This window comes from Trichomycterus rosablanca, chromosome 7, assembly GCF_030014385.1.
Source record: "Trichomycterus rosablanca isolate fTriRos1 chromosome 7, fTriRos1.hap1, whole genome shotgun sequence".
NCBI classification, from domain to species: domain Eukaryota; kingdom Metazoa; phylum Chordata; class Actinopteri; order Siluriformes; family Trichomycteridae; genus Trichomycterus; species Trichomycterus rosablanca.
Genome location: NC_085994.1, coordinates 18,683,178 through 18,700,282, shown reverse-complemented (window position 1 = coordinate 18,700,282; position 17,105 = coordinate 18,683,178). Strand labels below are relative to the sequence as shown.

At 40.8% G+C, this 17,105-nt stretch overlaps 1 protein-coding gene across 1 annotated transcript in view; it reads right to left on the bottom strand.

Annotated features, from left to right (window-relative positions):
- pde4d (phosphodiesterase 4D, cAMP-specific) overlaps nt 1-16,832 on the bottom strand; it is a 232,431-nt gene extending 215,599 nt beyond the window's left edge. Inside the window, exon 1 of the mRNA XM_062999097.1 lies at nt 16,470-16,832. Within this exon, the coding sequence (XP_062855167.1) occupies nt 16,470-16,813 (344 nt within the window). The 5' untranslated portion in view covers nt 16,814-16,832. The remainder of the gene's footprint in view (nt 1-16,469) is intronic.
- Nucleotides 16,833-17,105: the final 273 nt, after the last annotated feature.

Here is a 17,105-nt window from a genome sequence, read left to right as displayed (position 1 = left end):
GGAAATGACATATACAAGTCCTGCACAGTGGTCAGAGGGATTTTAAGCGATTTTTCTTGCAGGATAGTGGCCAGGTCACTACGTGATGCTGGTGGAGGAAAACGTTTCCTGACTCGCTTCTCCAAAACACCCCAAAGTGGCTCAATAATATTTAGATCTGGTGACTGTGCAGGCCATGGGAGATGTTCAACTTCACTTTCATGTTCATCAAACCAATCTTTCACCAGTCTTGCTGTGTGTATTGGTGCATTGTCATCCTGATACACGGCACCGCCATTGGATGCACATGGTCCTCCAGAATGGTTCGGTAGTCCTTGGCAGTGACGCGCCCATCTAGCACAAGTATTGGGCCAAGGGAATGCCATGATATGGCAGCCCAAACCATCACTTATCCACCCCCATGCTTCACTCTGGGCATGCAACAGTCTGGGTGGTACGCTTCTTTGGGGCTTCTCCACACCGTAACTCTCCCGGATGTGGGGAAAACAGTAAAGGTGGACTCATCAGAGAACAATACATGTTTCACATTGTCCACAGCCCAAGATTTGCGCTCCTTGCACCATTGAAACCGACGTTTGGCATTGGCACGAGTGACCAAAGGTTTGGCTATAGCAGCCCGGCCGTGTATATTGACCCTGTGGAGCTCCCGACGGACAGTTCTGGTGGAAACAGGAGAGTTGAGGTGCACATTTAATTCTGCCGTGATTTGGGCAGCCGTGGTTTTATGTTTTTTGGATACAATCCGGGTTAGCACCCGAACATCCCTTTCAGACAGCTTTCTCTTGCGTCCACAGTTAATCCTGTTGGATGTGGTTTGTCCTTCTTGGTGGTATGCTGACATTACCCTGGATACCGTGGCTCTTGATACATCACAAAGACTTGCTGTCTTGGTCACAGATGCGCCAGCAAGACGTGCACCAACAATTTGTCCTCTTTTGAACTCTGGTATGTCACCCATAATGTTGTGTGCATTGCAATATTTTGAGCAAAACTGTGCTCTTACCCTGCTAATTGAACCTTCACACTCTGCTCTTACTGGTGCAATGTGCAATTAATGAAGATTGGCCACCAGACTGGTCCAATTTAGCCATGAAACCTCCCACACTAAAAATGACAGGTGTTTCAGTTATTTTGTCCAACCCCTGTATATACGGTATATGTATAGTTTAATTAAACTGTATTTAACTTTAAATTAAGTAAAACTTAAATACCTCCCCCAACTGTCAGAGTATAAATCACAAACTCACCGCACTGCCATTAGATATAAACATGTAGCAATACTAGCAACTTGTCACTTGCTAGATTGATGGTAGGATAAGAGTAATCACTTGAAAGATGTAGTCTGACAGGTATTGAGTATTAAGTGCATTGAGTGACCAAATGTATCACTTTGTCATCCTGTAAAAACCCGTCACTGAAATGTCAGTGCACCTTCTTGAAATATCACTGTTGCTTTTAATCAGGTAGACTACAAAGATGGGACTTCCATTATAATTCAAGGACACAACAGACCATTAATTAATGATCAGCTTTCAAGTACCAATTTGAAACAGAAGTCACAGTATTTTTGCACAAATTATTTTAAGTGACCCACATTTTGTTTATGTAAAATCTGACATCAGGAATTTTTCAAAAACAAGCTGAAACATGGAATCGTCTGACCACAGAACACGTTTCTACTGTCTTTCAATCCATGACTTAGAGAACTCGCCAGTGTTTGTGCACAAAATTTATATCTAGCTTTTTCTTTGCATAATAGTTTCAGGTTGTATTTCTTTAGTCAGAGGCTGCTTGAATGTTTTGCTAGGTTGTGCTTTTTGAAGCATGCAACTTGCTTAAAGGATGTAAAGAAGGCCTACAAGCATGTCACATTTATACCTAATGTGGAGTAGTTAAATATTTATATACATATGTTTTAAATATATTTTTACTTAAATATATAATATACTTTATGCACTTTCTCCACTTTATCTCCCTTTTAAGCACGTCCGATTGCGTCATGCTTCCTCTCCACCAATGCCGATCCCTGCTCTGATTGAGGAGAACGAAGCTAACCCACACCCCCTCCGACACGTGGGCAGCATGCCATATGCATCTCATCACCTACACTTTGACAAGTGCAGTGCAGCTCAGCGTTGTGTACGAAGAGACACACCCTGAGATCACCCTTTTCTCATCTCTGTGCAGGAGCCGTCAATCAGCCAGCAGAGGTCGTAATTGCACCAGTCATGGGAGAGAGACCCCATCCGGCTTAGTCCCGCCCATATCCGAACAACAGGCCAATCGTTGTTCACGTGGCCGCTCAGCCTTAGCCGGCAGGCAGAGCTGAGACTCAATACGATGTATTCGAGATCCCAGTTCTGGTTCCAGCGTGTGTTTTTAGCACTGCGCCACCTGAGCGGCAAATTTTTTTTATATTTTTAACTATAATTACTTATTTACAGACTGCAGTCTGGTGAGTTGCTGAATCACTGGTTCCACGTGTTGAAATTGACTGGCCTACATCGACCTGATGCTCCAGGCCAAATTGCCAGTGGATTTGTCCACAGCGTTCTTTCATTTTCTTAGTGGGCACAACAACACAAGCTTTAGCTTGTTGTGCACCTGCTTTAGCATATTGTGCATGGTGTGATCTCATTTGTCTTATTATTGACTGATGAAGACCCAGGTCTTAGAAACACTTTTGTAGACATATATAGGTTAATTATTTTAAGGTCTTTAAAATATTTGAAAACGTACAGTTTAACATAAATGAGCATCAGCATATTTTTGCATATTGATGCAATTCATTCAGTACAGTTGCAATATTTTCTTGCAAGTGTATGAGTGCATTTACTTATGAATTATTTGCCAAAGGGGTGGGATCTGATTTCTTTGGCATTGCATATAAGCATTGTAAGAGGCAATTACCAGTACAAACGGAATGTCTTCTCAGACTCTTCAGACACATCAAAAGCTTTTTGTTCCAACATGAATGATGATGAAAATCAAGGCCACCCTTCACGTCATCCTGTACACGTCTGAGTTTGCAGCTTCAAGAAGCCTTTCTAGTCCTCGGTATGATTTTCACAGTTATGTCTGGAAGCCCAGGAGTTTGATCACAGAAATAGAGTGGAATAAAATGACACTACACAGCAGATGTACTGTAAAGCTTTACTCACATTAAGATTATGTAACAGCTGCAGAACAAGAAAAAAATATTTCTATAACTGCTTTAAGATGTTGCAAAAATACTAGTTTTTGCTTTTAATCTGATACTTATAAAATAAAATAACAGTATCACAGCATATAATGCTCTAGAATAATTTTATTTATTTATATATTTGAGTTTTTTCACCACTTTAAACACATGATTGTGTTATTTATGGCATGATCGGTGTTATATTGAAGTCATTTTTGTCATTCTATGCCTTGACTACTTAAAATGCAAATTCTACAGCACACTATAAATAAAAGATACAAGTACTCATGTCTGTAATGTCAAGAAAGAAATTACAGCTAAATCTAACCAAATCACAAAGGTACCAAAACTCATTTTCACTTGTTCACAAAAAAATCTACTTAAGTCATAAAGAGCAAAATCACATCGTTTTCACTTCCTTCAGTGAGCTGAAATGCTTACTGAAATCGGACACAATATAGCACCTAATCTACAAACAGTCTGCAGTCATGGGGGGGGGGTTTGAAAAAAATTTTTTTTCATCTTTTAGGGGATAAAAACAATTGTGTAATCCTTACCAACTTCTATAAAGCAAAAACAAGTAAACCCTTCCTTCTGCCACGATCATTAAAGGAGTCATTTGGAGCCAAATGTCACTAATCAAATGAACTTGTGATTAATTAAGCAATAAGTGTAACTACCTCTATAAAAGCAGAATTTTCAAAAGTTTGTTGTTTTGGAGCACTTTGGGGTGTGTCTACATCAAAATAAGAAAACAGGACATGAGTCATGAGCTCAGAGAATGTAATAAGTGCTGCTCATTAATCAAAAAAGGGACAGATTTTCCATTCTACAGTGACAAGGATTGTTATGAAATGGAGAGGCAATCACCAATCTGCATTCCAGCAAATAAAACAAACAAGGTAAATGTAGGAAGAAGCAGCTGACGACTGGGTGGGTTTTGAGGAGGTACGTGCTACTCTGCAGCTCTTCCCAGCCAGTTTAGTTTTTATGTAATCGTGCTATTCTTAATATTATATAAGGACATGAAAATAGAGGCAAAAGGTTGATGTACATATATTAACATAAAATTGTGCCACGGAACTTACAGAAACAGACATAGCTTGAGAAGTCTAGTGTGAAGTAACTGCAGTAGCCTGCACAGAGCCCTGACCTCAACCCTGTTAAACACATTTGAGATGAATATAAACATAGACTATAAGCCAGGACTCTTTGTTCAACCTCCCAGATGTTCTTTTGACAGTGAAAAGAACCTGGAGAAAGTTTACTCCAGTAAGTAGATAAGTTTTTCACTCAGCCACTTGCCAGACCTAGTTTTAACCGAGGAGTTATAAAGTCACTAATTTATATGCTTACGCATACTAAAAGCATATAGAACCCATCTAATTAGTGCAAGGGTGACAGGCTTTGGTCCTGGAGGGCGAGAGTACTGTAGAACTTTCCTCATTTAACACAACTAATTCAACTTGACAGCTAATTAGCAGGAAGTTAATAGGCTAATTTAGGTATGTCAGGAAAATAAACTAAAACTTTGTAGGGCTGCGGTGATTCAGGAACTGAGTTTAAATGCCTAAACTGGTGGACTTGGCCATTTCAGCCATAATTCAGCCACTAATAAAAGATAAACAGGCATACAGTCATTAGGTCACCATTGGCATGGACAAAAAGGTATTGTAGTATAAAGCATAATCATCTCAGCATGGCACTCGCAAAGGATGCTACCTCTTTGACAAATCATTAGAAATTTCAGCCCTGCCAGAGCAAACCGGATAAACTCAATCTAGATCTTCACACTAGCAGATATTTCATCCAACTTCTGTTTACAAGCTCAAATGCATGATTGCAGCAGGTATAAGGACAATTTACAACAAAGATATTGCCCCTAAAGATCATTATCAAATCTATGCAGCCTTACTTAGCGTCATGCTTCAATCTCAGTTTGTTTTGGTTCCTGCCCTAATGATGTAATCTAAAACCATACTGTTGAGTCACACTGTACTGCATGATCAAATATGCCTAGTGACATGAGACAATGGAATCAATCAACATCTGGACAGACAATCTGTCTCACGGGCTGTCTACTGGGTCCCATTATATAGAACACGTTAGAGAATATGTAACAAATATACAAGCTCTAATAGGCTCGCAATTACCGAATACGCAGCAAAATACCTAGAAGCAAAATCAAAGCTTTTACAAGACAGTAAATTAAAGTCTCAAAGTATTTGAGAAATTAAACCTGCAGGCTGGTAATTAAGAAACATCACACGGCTAGATTCATGTTTTTAATGCAGTTTTTAATATAACCATCCCCACTTAACATTACCAAATGTGACTTCTGACATGAAACCCACAGAAATACTACACTGCCTGGCCAAAAAAAAGGTCACCACCTGGATTTAACTAAGCAAATAGGTAAGAGCCTCCCATTGGATAATTACTGCATGGGTGATTATGTTTCCGCTGGCAACAAGTTATTTAACCCTAACTGATGCAGTAAGTAGCTTCTCATTTGTTAAACAACCATGTCGAAAGACACATCCTGTGGTTGTGGAAAAGATGTTGATCTGTTTCAGAAGGGTCAAATTATTGGCATGCATCAAGCAGAGAAAACAACTAAGGAGATTGCTGAACCTACTAAAATCGGGTTAAGAACTGTCCAGCGCATTATTAAAAAGTGGAAGGACAGTGGGGAAACATCATCTTCGAGGAAGGAATGTGGTCGGAAAAAAATCTTTAATGATCGTGATCGACGTTTGGTGAAATGGTAGAAAAACTCCAGTGGAACTCAGGAATATGTTTAATAGTGAAAGTAAGAGCATTTCCACACACACAATGCAAAGGGAACTCAAGGGATTGGGACTAAACAGCTGTGTAGCCTTAAGAAAACCACTTGTCAGTGAGGCTAACCGGCAAAAACGGCTTCAATTTGCTAGGAAGCATAAAGATTGGACTCTGGAGCAATGGAAGAAGGTCATGTGGTCTGATGAGTTCAGATTTACCCTGTTCCAGAGTGATGGGCGCATCAGGGTAAGAAGAGAGGCGGCCGAAGTGATGCACCCATCATGCCTAGTGCCTACCGTACAAGCCTGTGGGGGCAGTGCTATGATCTGGGGTTGCTGCAGTTGGTCAGGTCTAGGTTCAGCAACGTTATGTGCCCAAAGAATGAGGTCAGCTGACTACCTGAATATACTGAACCACCAGGTTATTCCATCAATGGATTTTTTTTTCCCTGATGGCACGGGCATATTCCAAGATGACAATGCCAGGATTCATCTGGCTCAGATTGTGGAAGAGTGGTTCAGGGAGCATGAGACATCATTTTCACACATGGATTGGCCACCACAGAGTTCAGACCTGAACCCCATTGAGAATTTTTGGGATGTGCTGAAGAAGACTTTGCGCAGTGGTCCAAATCTCCCATCATCAATATAAGATCTTGGGGGAAAAATTAATGCAACTCTGGACAGAAATAAATGTAGTGACATTGCAGAAGCTTGTGGAAACGATGCCACAGCGAATGCGTGTCGTAATCAAAGCTAAAGGCGGTCCAATGAAATATTAGTGTGTGACCTTTTTTTTGGCCAGGCAGTGTATTTACACCTCTGAAGTAACCATTGCTTTATGCTTACATTTATATCTATTTTAGGGACGCCAGTCTGGTAAAGTGTAGCAGCATAACAGTAGTACGATTTAGGGGGGGTCTAGATTTTACTGTTTTCAAATTAGTTTTAGTGCATATTTCAATTTTATGTGTAAAATTATTAATTTACATTAACATTATTAACTGATCTGCACATTCCAACACTCAGTTCAGTTTCTTTTTATAGTCCAGTATAAATGTTTTACACTTGATGTTAAGCATTTTAAAGTGATTTTACTCTTAATATCTACAATAAAACAGAGCTACTAAACCACTAACCCTCGCTATTGCGGTTGCATTTCCCATCACTATACTACTTTGTGTGAATTTGGCAAGACAACTATTGTTTTCATACACTACTGTGTGCTAGTATGTACTATGAGACACAACCACTTTGAATTCTGTGCTTTCTTATTTTTTCTCAAAGAAATTTAGCCAATTGTAGAGCAAAACATCACATACACCAATCAGCCATAACATTAAAACCACCTCCTTGTTTCTACACTCACTGTCCATTTTATCAGCTCCACTTACCATATAGAAGCACTTTGTAGTTCTACAATTACTGACTGTAGCCCATTTGTTTCTCTGCATACCTTTTTAGCCCCCTTTCATGCTGTTCTTCAATAGTCAGGACTCTCCCAGGACCACAACAGAGCAGGTATTATTTGGGTGGTGGATCATTCTCAGCACTGCAGTGACACTGACATGGTGGTGGTGTGTTAGTGTGTGTTGTGCTGCCGGTATGAGTGGAAAAGACTCAGCAACGCTGCTGGAGTTTTTAAACACCTCACTGTCACTGCTGGACTGAGAATAGTCCACCAACCAAAAATATATCCAGCCAACAGCACCCTGTCGGCAGCTTCCTGTGACCACCGATGAAGGTCTAGAAGATGACCAACTCAAATAGCAGCAATAGATGAGTGATCGTCTCTGACTTTACATCTACAAGGTGGACCAACTAGGTAGGAGTGTCTAATAGAGTGAACAGTTAGTGGACACGGTATTTTAAAAATTTAAAAAGGACTTTTTTTACATGGTGTAACTTCAGTTAGTTTAGCCAGTTAAAGAACAAATGATGCTATTCAGGCTGAAATTAAAAACAGTGTGTTCGTGGGTTTATAATAATTTAGCCTTTAAAAAGATTGACAAAAGAAATTAAAACCTTCAGTTAGACAACTTGCCTATAAAGAAAATTAAAAATGCAATCAGCTATACCAGTAGTGATAATGTGTACCTCTAACCACTGGTTCTGTACATTTTTGGTGGCATGATTTTGATGGTTGCTACCTAAAATCATAAACCCAATAAGCATTTTGCCTGCTGATTTTATTAGCTGAATATTAAGCTCAAACATTTTGGTTATTTTAGCTTCTATTCTGTAGCCTAGGTTATTGTGTTTCAGGGTTATTAAAAAAAAGGACCTGGACAATCCCAATAAAGCATTTATTTTCTCAGTGGGCTAAGCAAATGAATTTCGGATTTTGCCATGAAAGGTTTGATGAGTCACTCCAATTGTGGCTTTATTATATTCATTTACCATTATGACAAGCCTTAGTATCTTATTCGCTTTATAAAATCTTTTCCCAAAATGTATAATAACAGATATTTAATTGTTGCCCAGGGTATGTCCAGTATAGGGCTAGTTTGGAGAGAATAAACTATACAAAAGACATGAAAAACACGAGGAATTCTTTAAGCAATTTTCACCTTAATACAACCTTTCCAACAATTTCCTGGTAATAATAAACCTGGAGAGGACCAAATGCAAATAACAGGGATTTGCTTATTGTTCCTTAGTAAAAAGAAATTACCATTGTGGTGTGCATTTTAAGACAAAGTTCATATAAAACAGAACAAGATCACATAAAAAATCCATCACCCTGACTTCAATATTAGTGCTACTGGGACATGTTAAAAATATAACATTTGCTCAAATCTGTAAACAATAGCCTATAAATTAAACACTCAAAATTAATTAAACTGATTGTTCTGTGAAAACTGTTGATGAATGTATACAAATAATGTACTACTAAATATTGTCCCACCAATACTTTTACTCACTCTCACTCACTGTCTTAACAGCTTATACAATTAGGGCCGCGGGGGGGGGGGGGGGGGGGGGTGCTGGAGCCTATCCCAGCTTTTCAATGGGCGCAAGGCACACAGTAACACCCTGGACGGGGGGACCCAATGAACTTGTTTTTGGACTGTGGGAGGAAACCAGAGCTCCCGGAGGAAACCCATGCAGACACAGTGAGAACATGCAAACTCCACACAGAAAGGACCCGGACCGCCCTGCCTGGGGATCATCTCTCTCTCTCTCTCTCTCTCTCTCTCTCTCTCTCTCTCTCTCTCTCTCTCTCTCTCCTCTCTCTCTCTCTCTCTCTCTCATCTCTCTCTCTCTCTCTCTCTCTCTCTCTCTCTCTCTCTCTCTCTCTCTCTCTCTCTCTCTCTCTCTCTCTATATATATATATATATATATATATATATATATATATATATATATATATATATATATATATATATATATATATATATATATATATATATATATATATATATATATATATATATATATATATATATATACAGTGTATCACAAAAGTGAGTACACCCCTCACATTTCTGCAGATATTTAAGTATATCTTTTCATGGGACAACACTGACAAAATGACACTTTGACACAATGAAAAGTAGTCTGTGTGCAGCTTATATAACAGTGTAAATTTATTCTTCCCTCAAAATAACTCAATATACAGCCATTAATGTCTAAACCACCGGCAACAAAAGTGAGTACACCCCTTAGTGAAAGTTCCTGAAGTGTCAATATTTTGTGTGGCCACCATTATTTCCCAGAACTGCCTTAACTCTCCTGGGCATGGAGTTTACCAGAGCTTCACAGGTTGCCACTGGAATGCTTTTCCACTCCTCCATGACGACATCACGGAGCTGGCGGATATTCGAGACTTTGCGCTCCTCCACCTTCCGCTTGAGGATGCCCCAAAGATGTTCTATTGGGTTTAGGTCTGGAGACATGCTTGGCCAGTCCATCACCTTTACCCTCAGCCTCTTCAATAAAGCAGTGGTCGTCTTAGAGGTGTGTTTGGGGTCATTATCATGCTGGAACACTGCCCTGCGACCCAGTTTCCGGAGGGAGGGGATCATGCTCTGCTTCAGTATTTCACAGTACATATCGGAGTTCATGTGTCCCTCAATGAAATGTAACTCCCCAACACCTGCTGCACTCATGCAGCCCCAGACCATGGCATTCCCACCACCATGCTTGACTGTAGGCATGACACACTTAACTTTGTACTCCTCACCTGATTGCCGCCACACATGCTTGAGACCATCTGAACCAAACAAATTAATCTTGGTCTCATCAGACCATAGGACATGGTTCCAGTAATCCATGTCCTTTGTTGACATGTCTTCAGCAAACTGTTTGCGGGCTTTCTTGTGTAGAGACTTCAGAAGAGGCTTCCTTCTGGGGTGACAGCCATGCAGACCAATTTGATGTAGTGTGCGGCGTATGGTCTGAGCACTGACAGGCTGACCCCCCACCTTTTCAATCTCTGCAGCAATGCTGACAGCACTCCTGCGCCTATCTTTCAAAGACAGCAGTTGGATGTGACGCTGAGCACGTGCACTCAGCTTCTTTGGACAACCAACGCGAGGTCTGTTTTGAGTGGACCCTGCTCTTTTAAAACGCTGGATGATCTTGGCCACTGTGCTGCAGCTCAGTTTCAGGGTGTTGGCAATCTTCTTGTAGCCTTGGCCATCTTCATGTAGCACAACAATTCGTCTTTTAAGATCCTCAGAGAGTTTTTTGCCATGAGGTGCCATGTTGGAACTTTCAGTGACCAGTATGAGAGAGTTTGAGAGCTGTACTACTAAATTGAACACACCTGCTCCCTATGCACACCTGAGACCTAGTAACACTAACAAATCACATGACATTTTGGAGGGAAAATGACATGCAGTGCTCAATTTGGACATTTAGGGGTGTAGTCTCTTAGGGGTGTACTCACTTTTGTTGCCGGCTGTTTAGACATTATTGGCTGTATATTGAGTTATTTTGAGGGAAGAATAAATTTACACTGTTATATAAGCTGCACACAGACTACTTTTCATTGTGTCAAAGTGTCATTTTGTCAGTGTTGTCCCATGAAAAGATATACTTAAATATCTGCAGAAATGTGAGGGGTGTACTCACTTTTGTGATACACTGTATATATATACAGTGTATCACAAAAGTGAGTACACCCCTCACATTTCTGCAAATATTTCATTATATCTTTTCATGGGACAACACTATAGACATGAAACTTGGATATAACTTAGAGTAGTCAGTGTACAGCTTGTATAGCAGTGTAGATTTACTGTCTTCTGAAAATAACTCAACACACAGCCATTAATGTCTAAATGGCTGGCAACATAAGTGAGTACACCCCACAGTGAACATGTCCAAATTGTGCCCAAAGTGTCAATATTTTGTAACCCCACCATTATTATCCAGCACTGCCTTAACTCTCCTGGGCATGGAATTCACCAGAGCTGCACAGGTTGCTACTGGAATCCTCTTCCACTCCTCCATGATGACATCACGGAGCTGGTGGATGTTAGACACCTTGAACTCCTCCACCTTCCACTTGAGGATGCGCCACAGGTGCTCAATTGGGTTTAGTCCATCACCTTTACTTTCAGCTTCCTCAGCAAGGCAGTTGTCATCTTGGAGGTTGTGTTTGGGGTCGTTATCCTGGGATCATGCTCTGTTTCAGAATGTCACAGTACATGTTGGAATTCATGTTTCCCTCAATGAACTGCAGCTCCCCAGTGCCAGCAACACTCATGCAGCCCAAGACCATGATGCTACCACCACCATGCTTGACTGTAGGCAAGATACAGTTGTCTTGGTACTTCTCACCTGGGCGCCGCCACACATGCTGGACACCATCTGAGCCAAACAAGTTTATCTTGGTCTCGTCAGACCACAGGGCATTCCAGTAATCCATGTTCTTGGACTGCTTGTTTTCAGCAAACTGTTTGCGGGCTTTCTTGTGCGTCAGCTTCCTTCTGGGATGACGACCATGCAGACCGAGTTGATGCAGTGTGCGGCGTATGGTCTGAGCACTGACAGGCTGACCTCCCACGTCTTCAACCTCTGCAGCAATGCTGGCAGCACTCATGTGTCTATTTTTTAAAGCCAACCTCTGGATATGACGCCGAACACGTGGACTCAACTTCTTTGGTCGACCCTGGCGAAGCCTGTTCCGAGTGGAACCTGTCCTGGAAAACCGCTGTATGACCTTGGCCACCATGCTGTAGCTCAGTTTCAGGGTGTTAGCAATCTTCTTATAGCCCAGGCCATCTTTGTGGAGAGCAACAATTCTATTTCTCACATCCTCAGAGAGTTCTTTGCCATGAGGTGCCATGTTGAATATCCAGTGGCCAGTATGAGAGAATTGTACCCAAAACACCAAATTTAACAGCCCTGCTCCCCATTTACACCTGGGACCTTGACACATGACACCAGGGAGGGACAACGACACATTTGGGCACAATTTGGACATGTTCACTGTGGGGTGTACTCACTTATGTTGCCAGCTATTTAGACATTAATGGCTGTGTGTTGAGTTATTTTCAGAAGACAGGAAATCTACACTGCTATACAAGCTGTACACTGACTACTCTAAGTTATATCCAAGTTTCATGTCTATAGTGTTGTCCCATGAAAAGATATAATGAAATATTTGCAGAAATGTGAGGGGTGTACTCACTTTTGTGATACACTGTATATATATATATGTATATATGTACATATGTACATATGTACATATGTAGATAGATAGATAGATAGATAGATAGATAGATAGATAGATAGAGACAGACAGACACACAGACAGACAGACAGACAGACAGACAGACAGATAGATAACATATATAGCTATAGATAGATATAGATATAGAAATAGATGTACTGTATACACATATACTGTATATACACATTACAGTACTAATCTTTTGCAGCCAGTACTAATACTGACACACCAACATCATAACATTAGCTGTGCCTTGTACATTAATCAAGATTACACATTAATAGCATTGGTTCAAAAATAAATGTAATCACAATACTATCAGTATTTTAGGTCAGTATTGGCCCAGTTACTTTAGCTTAGTATCAGATTGGTACCTCCATATTTGCATGCACTTTAAGTGGAGACAGAACATAATAAAAAAAAAACTACAGTAAAAAAGACTGCTGCACAGCCACAGATATTCATGGCCGGTGTGCAGACTCATATGAGCCTAATTTCTAGAGATATAAAAAATTCTGTCTTCTGTGTGAAACTATTTGTTTCCTCTTCATCCTGATGAGAGATGTAATTGGACCAGAGTTTACCCAGAAAATATTGCTGGCAATTCAGAAACACACACTGGACAAGACACCAGTCCATTATGGGTCATTAAACATCCATTTGCTCAGTCACACCAAGAGGCAATTTTTTTAGCTGGTGGGATAAAATTGGAGTACTGGGAGTAAACCAACATGAACACCAGGAAAATCATGGCAAGCTTCTCAAACAGTGACCTAAGACGAAGGTCAAATGCAGGAACCCAGTGTCCTGACAATCTGTGCATCACAGAACCACTCTTGAGATGCAGGTGCCACATAATCAAGAAACATTGCACTAATAACTGACCAGAGCAAAATGTCAGCAGAAATATTTTTTAATGTAATGCAGAAATGCTGTTGTGGGTCACTAATTTTAAAGTTATTTTTCAATAAACACCACAGCTTGGAATGTGATCATTGCTAAATATACCAGCAAAATGAAAGAAATGTGGTGTAAACATACAAGATGCGGGTGGTTAATACATTCCAGTGTTCATTTACTTATTTTATAATAAGTGCTTTATTCTGGTCAGAATCATAGCGAGTCCAGTGTACACAAAGGGTTCATTCAGAGTAGCCAATCCACCTTCTGCATGTTTCAGTAAAATGGGAGGAAACTTAAGAACCCTGGGTATACTTGCACAGCCAGAAGGAGAACAGCTCATACTCCTAACTCCTCCAGACAGTAACCAGATGTGGTGATGAAACCCAAGTACTCAAGAGCATACTGCTGTGCGGCACCCATTCTACTAGCTACACAACTGGGTTAAGCGTTGCAATTGTGTTAAAGCAGGGGTCACCAACCTGGTCGTCCGCAGGGCACGTTCTAAAACAGCACTAGTGACTATAGAGCTCCGTCTAAAATTGTATTTGTGTTGCTGTTCTTTTTGAATCAATAACACGACTTGTATTGACGTAGATTTGAAAATGATGTTCGTGATTTGTTCTAAAATATCGCAAAGCCAGTGATAAGTACAAACGGGACATGATTTGAAGATGTGACTTAATGATTTCCTTAAAAAAATGGTACAGAAGTGATCATTTGTAAAAAAAAAAAAAAAAAAGAATGGTGTGATTTTGATCAAAATACTAAAAATGTGCTCATTTATACAAAACTGTCAAGAAAGATATTTACAAAAATATCAGAGATGTGATTGCTCTGACTTTCAAATATTAAAACAGATTTAGATTAATAGAGATAAATAATGTTACATGGTGAAATATATCTCTGTTTCCTACCATGGTGAATCGTTGTTAATATTTTTCTGAGGAATCATTAACATATGATCAGACAGTCTCTTCATATACAGTGTATCACAAAAGTGAGTACACCCCTCACATTTCTGCAGATATTTAAGTATATCTTTTCATGGGACAACACTGACAAAATGACACTTTGACACAATGAAAAGTAGTCTGTGTGCAGCTTATATAACAGTGTAAATTTATTCTTCCCTCAAAATAACTCAATATACAGCCATTAATGTCTAAACCACCGGCAACAAAAGTGAGTACACCCCTTAGTGAAAGTTCCTGAAGTGTTAATATTTTGTGTGGCCACCATTATTTCCCAGAACTGCCTTAACTCTCCTGGGCATGGAGTTTACCAGAGCTTCACAGGTTGCCACTGGAATGCTTTTCCACTCCTCCATGACGACATCACGGAGCTGGCGGATATTCGAGACTTTGCGCTCCTCCACCTTCCGCTTGAGGATGCCCCAAAGATGTTCTATTGGGTTTAGGTCTGGAGACATGCTTGGCCAGTCCATCACCTTTAGCCTCAGCCTCTTCAATAAAGCAGTGGTCGTCTTAAAGGTGTGTTTGGGGTCATTATCATGCTGGAACACTGCCCTGCGACCCAGTTTCCGGAGGGAGGGAATCATGCTCTGCTTCAGTATTTCACAGTACATATTGGAGTTCATGTGTCCCTCAATGAAATGTAACTCCCCAACACCTGCTGCACTCATGCAGCCCCAGACCATGGCATTCCCACCACCATGCTTGACTGTAGGCATGACACACTTATCTTTGTACTCCTCACCTGATTGCCGCCACACATGCTTGAGACCATCTGAACCAAACAAATTAATCTTGGTCTCATCAGACAATAGGACATGGTTCCAGTAATCCATGTCCTTTGTTGACATGTTTTCAGCAAACTGTTTGCGGGCTTTCTTGTGTAGAGGCTTCCTTCTGTGGTGACAGCCATGCAGACCAATTTGATGTAGTGTGCGGCGTATGGTCTGAGCACTGACAGGCTGACCCCCCACCTTTTCAATCTCTGCAGCAATGCTGACAGCACTCCTGCACCTATCTTTCAAAGACAGCAGTTGGATGTGACGCTGAGCACGTGCACTCAGCTTCTTCGGACGACCAACGCGAGGTCTGTTCTGAGTGGACCCTGCTCTTTTAAAACGCTGGATGATCTTGGCCACTGTGCTGCAGCTCAGTTTCAGGGTGTTGGCAATCTTCTTGTAGCCTTGGCCATCTTCATGTAGCGCAACAATTCGTCTTTTAAGATCCTCAGAGAGTTCTTTGCCATGAGGTGCCATGTTGGAACTTTCAGTGACCAGTATGAGAGAGTGTGAGAGCTGTACTACTAAATTAAACACACCTGCTTCCTATGCACACCTGAGACCTAGTAACACTAACAAGTCACATGACATTTTGGAGGGAAAATGACAAGCAGTGCTCAATTTGGACATTTAGGGGTGTAGTCTCTTAGGGGTGTACTCACTTTTGTTGCCGGTGGTTTAGACATTAATGGCTGTATATTGAGTTATTTTGAGGGAAGAATAAATTTACACTGTTATATAAGCTGCACACAGACTACTTTTCATTGTGTCAAAGTGTCATTTTGTCAGTGTTGTCCCATGAAAAGATATACTTAAATATCTGCAGAAATGTGAGGGGTGTACTCACTTTTGTGATACACTGTATATGAATATTGATGATAATAATAATAATAATAATAATAATAACATTAAAGATGAACCATGCAACTTTATGTTATTCAGGAAGTTTGTATTAAACAAGTAGCCCTTCGTATTATTCAGTACCCTTGAAGTAGCACTCGGTCTCGAAAAGGTTGGTGACCCCTGTGTTAAAGGATTCTAGTAGTACTACAGAGGTAATAAACAGCTTGTAGGCTGAAGTCTCCATAAAATAAATGTGCAACTTTACTGATCCTGCTCTCAGTGCCTTCGTTTAGAAAAAAGAAGTAAAAAAAATCGACGTCTCACCGTCTAAATCCTTGAAAGGACGATGGCCAGGACATCCTGGATTTTTTGAGTCCCGGGCGTCCTCCTGTATCCACTGCGTACGTGCGCTCCATCGTCCGTGGTTTAAGGTATTTCTCGTTATCCGAGAAGCCGCGCTGTCGTACCCGGTGGCTCTTACGCGTCCCGTGGCACTGAACCGGGCACTGAACCGGGCACTGAGACTGTTTCTTAGTCTGGCATTGAGACTGAGGATGAAGGTGCACTTCCTCCTGTTGTCTCCACAGATGTTTTGGAGCTTGAGTGGTCTCTCCGTTGTCTGAAAGCAGGCATGGCGCTGTCCCTCCTTCACCGGTGTCCATGTTCATACCTTATTACACAAACGCGCAACTTATCCAGACTTCCTCGCGCACATTAGTTCAGAAAGTTCGCGACGCAGCGCGTGTTTTGATTGGTGCGCATTTTTGCTCGAATAAAACCGAACTTTCGAGTGAACACTGCTTTGGGTTTGCACTTGCTATTTGCGTTGCTATTAACAGATCATGTCCAGTATCAGTCATAGTTTCCCTCGCAGACAGATTCAGCCGTAATAACACGCCGGTTGGTTAATAACCACCTTAAGTACGTATGTGCAAAACATTTTAAGTGTTTTCGAAACTC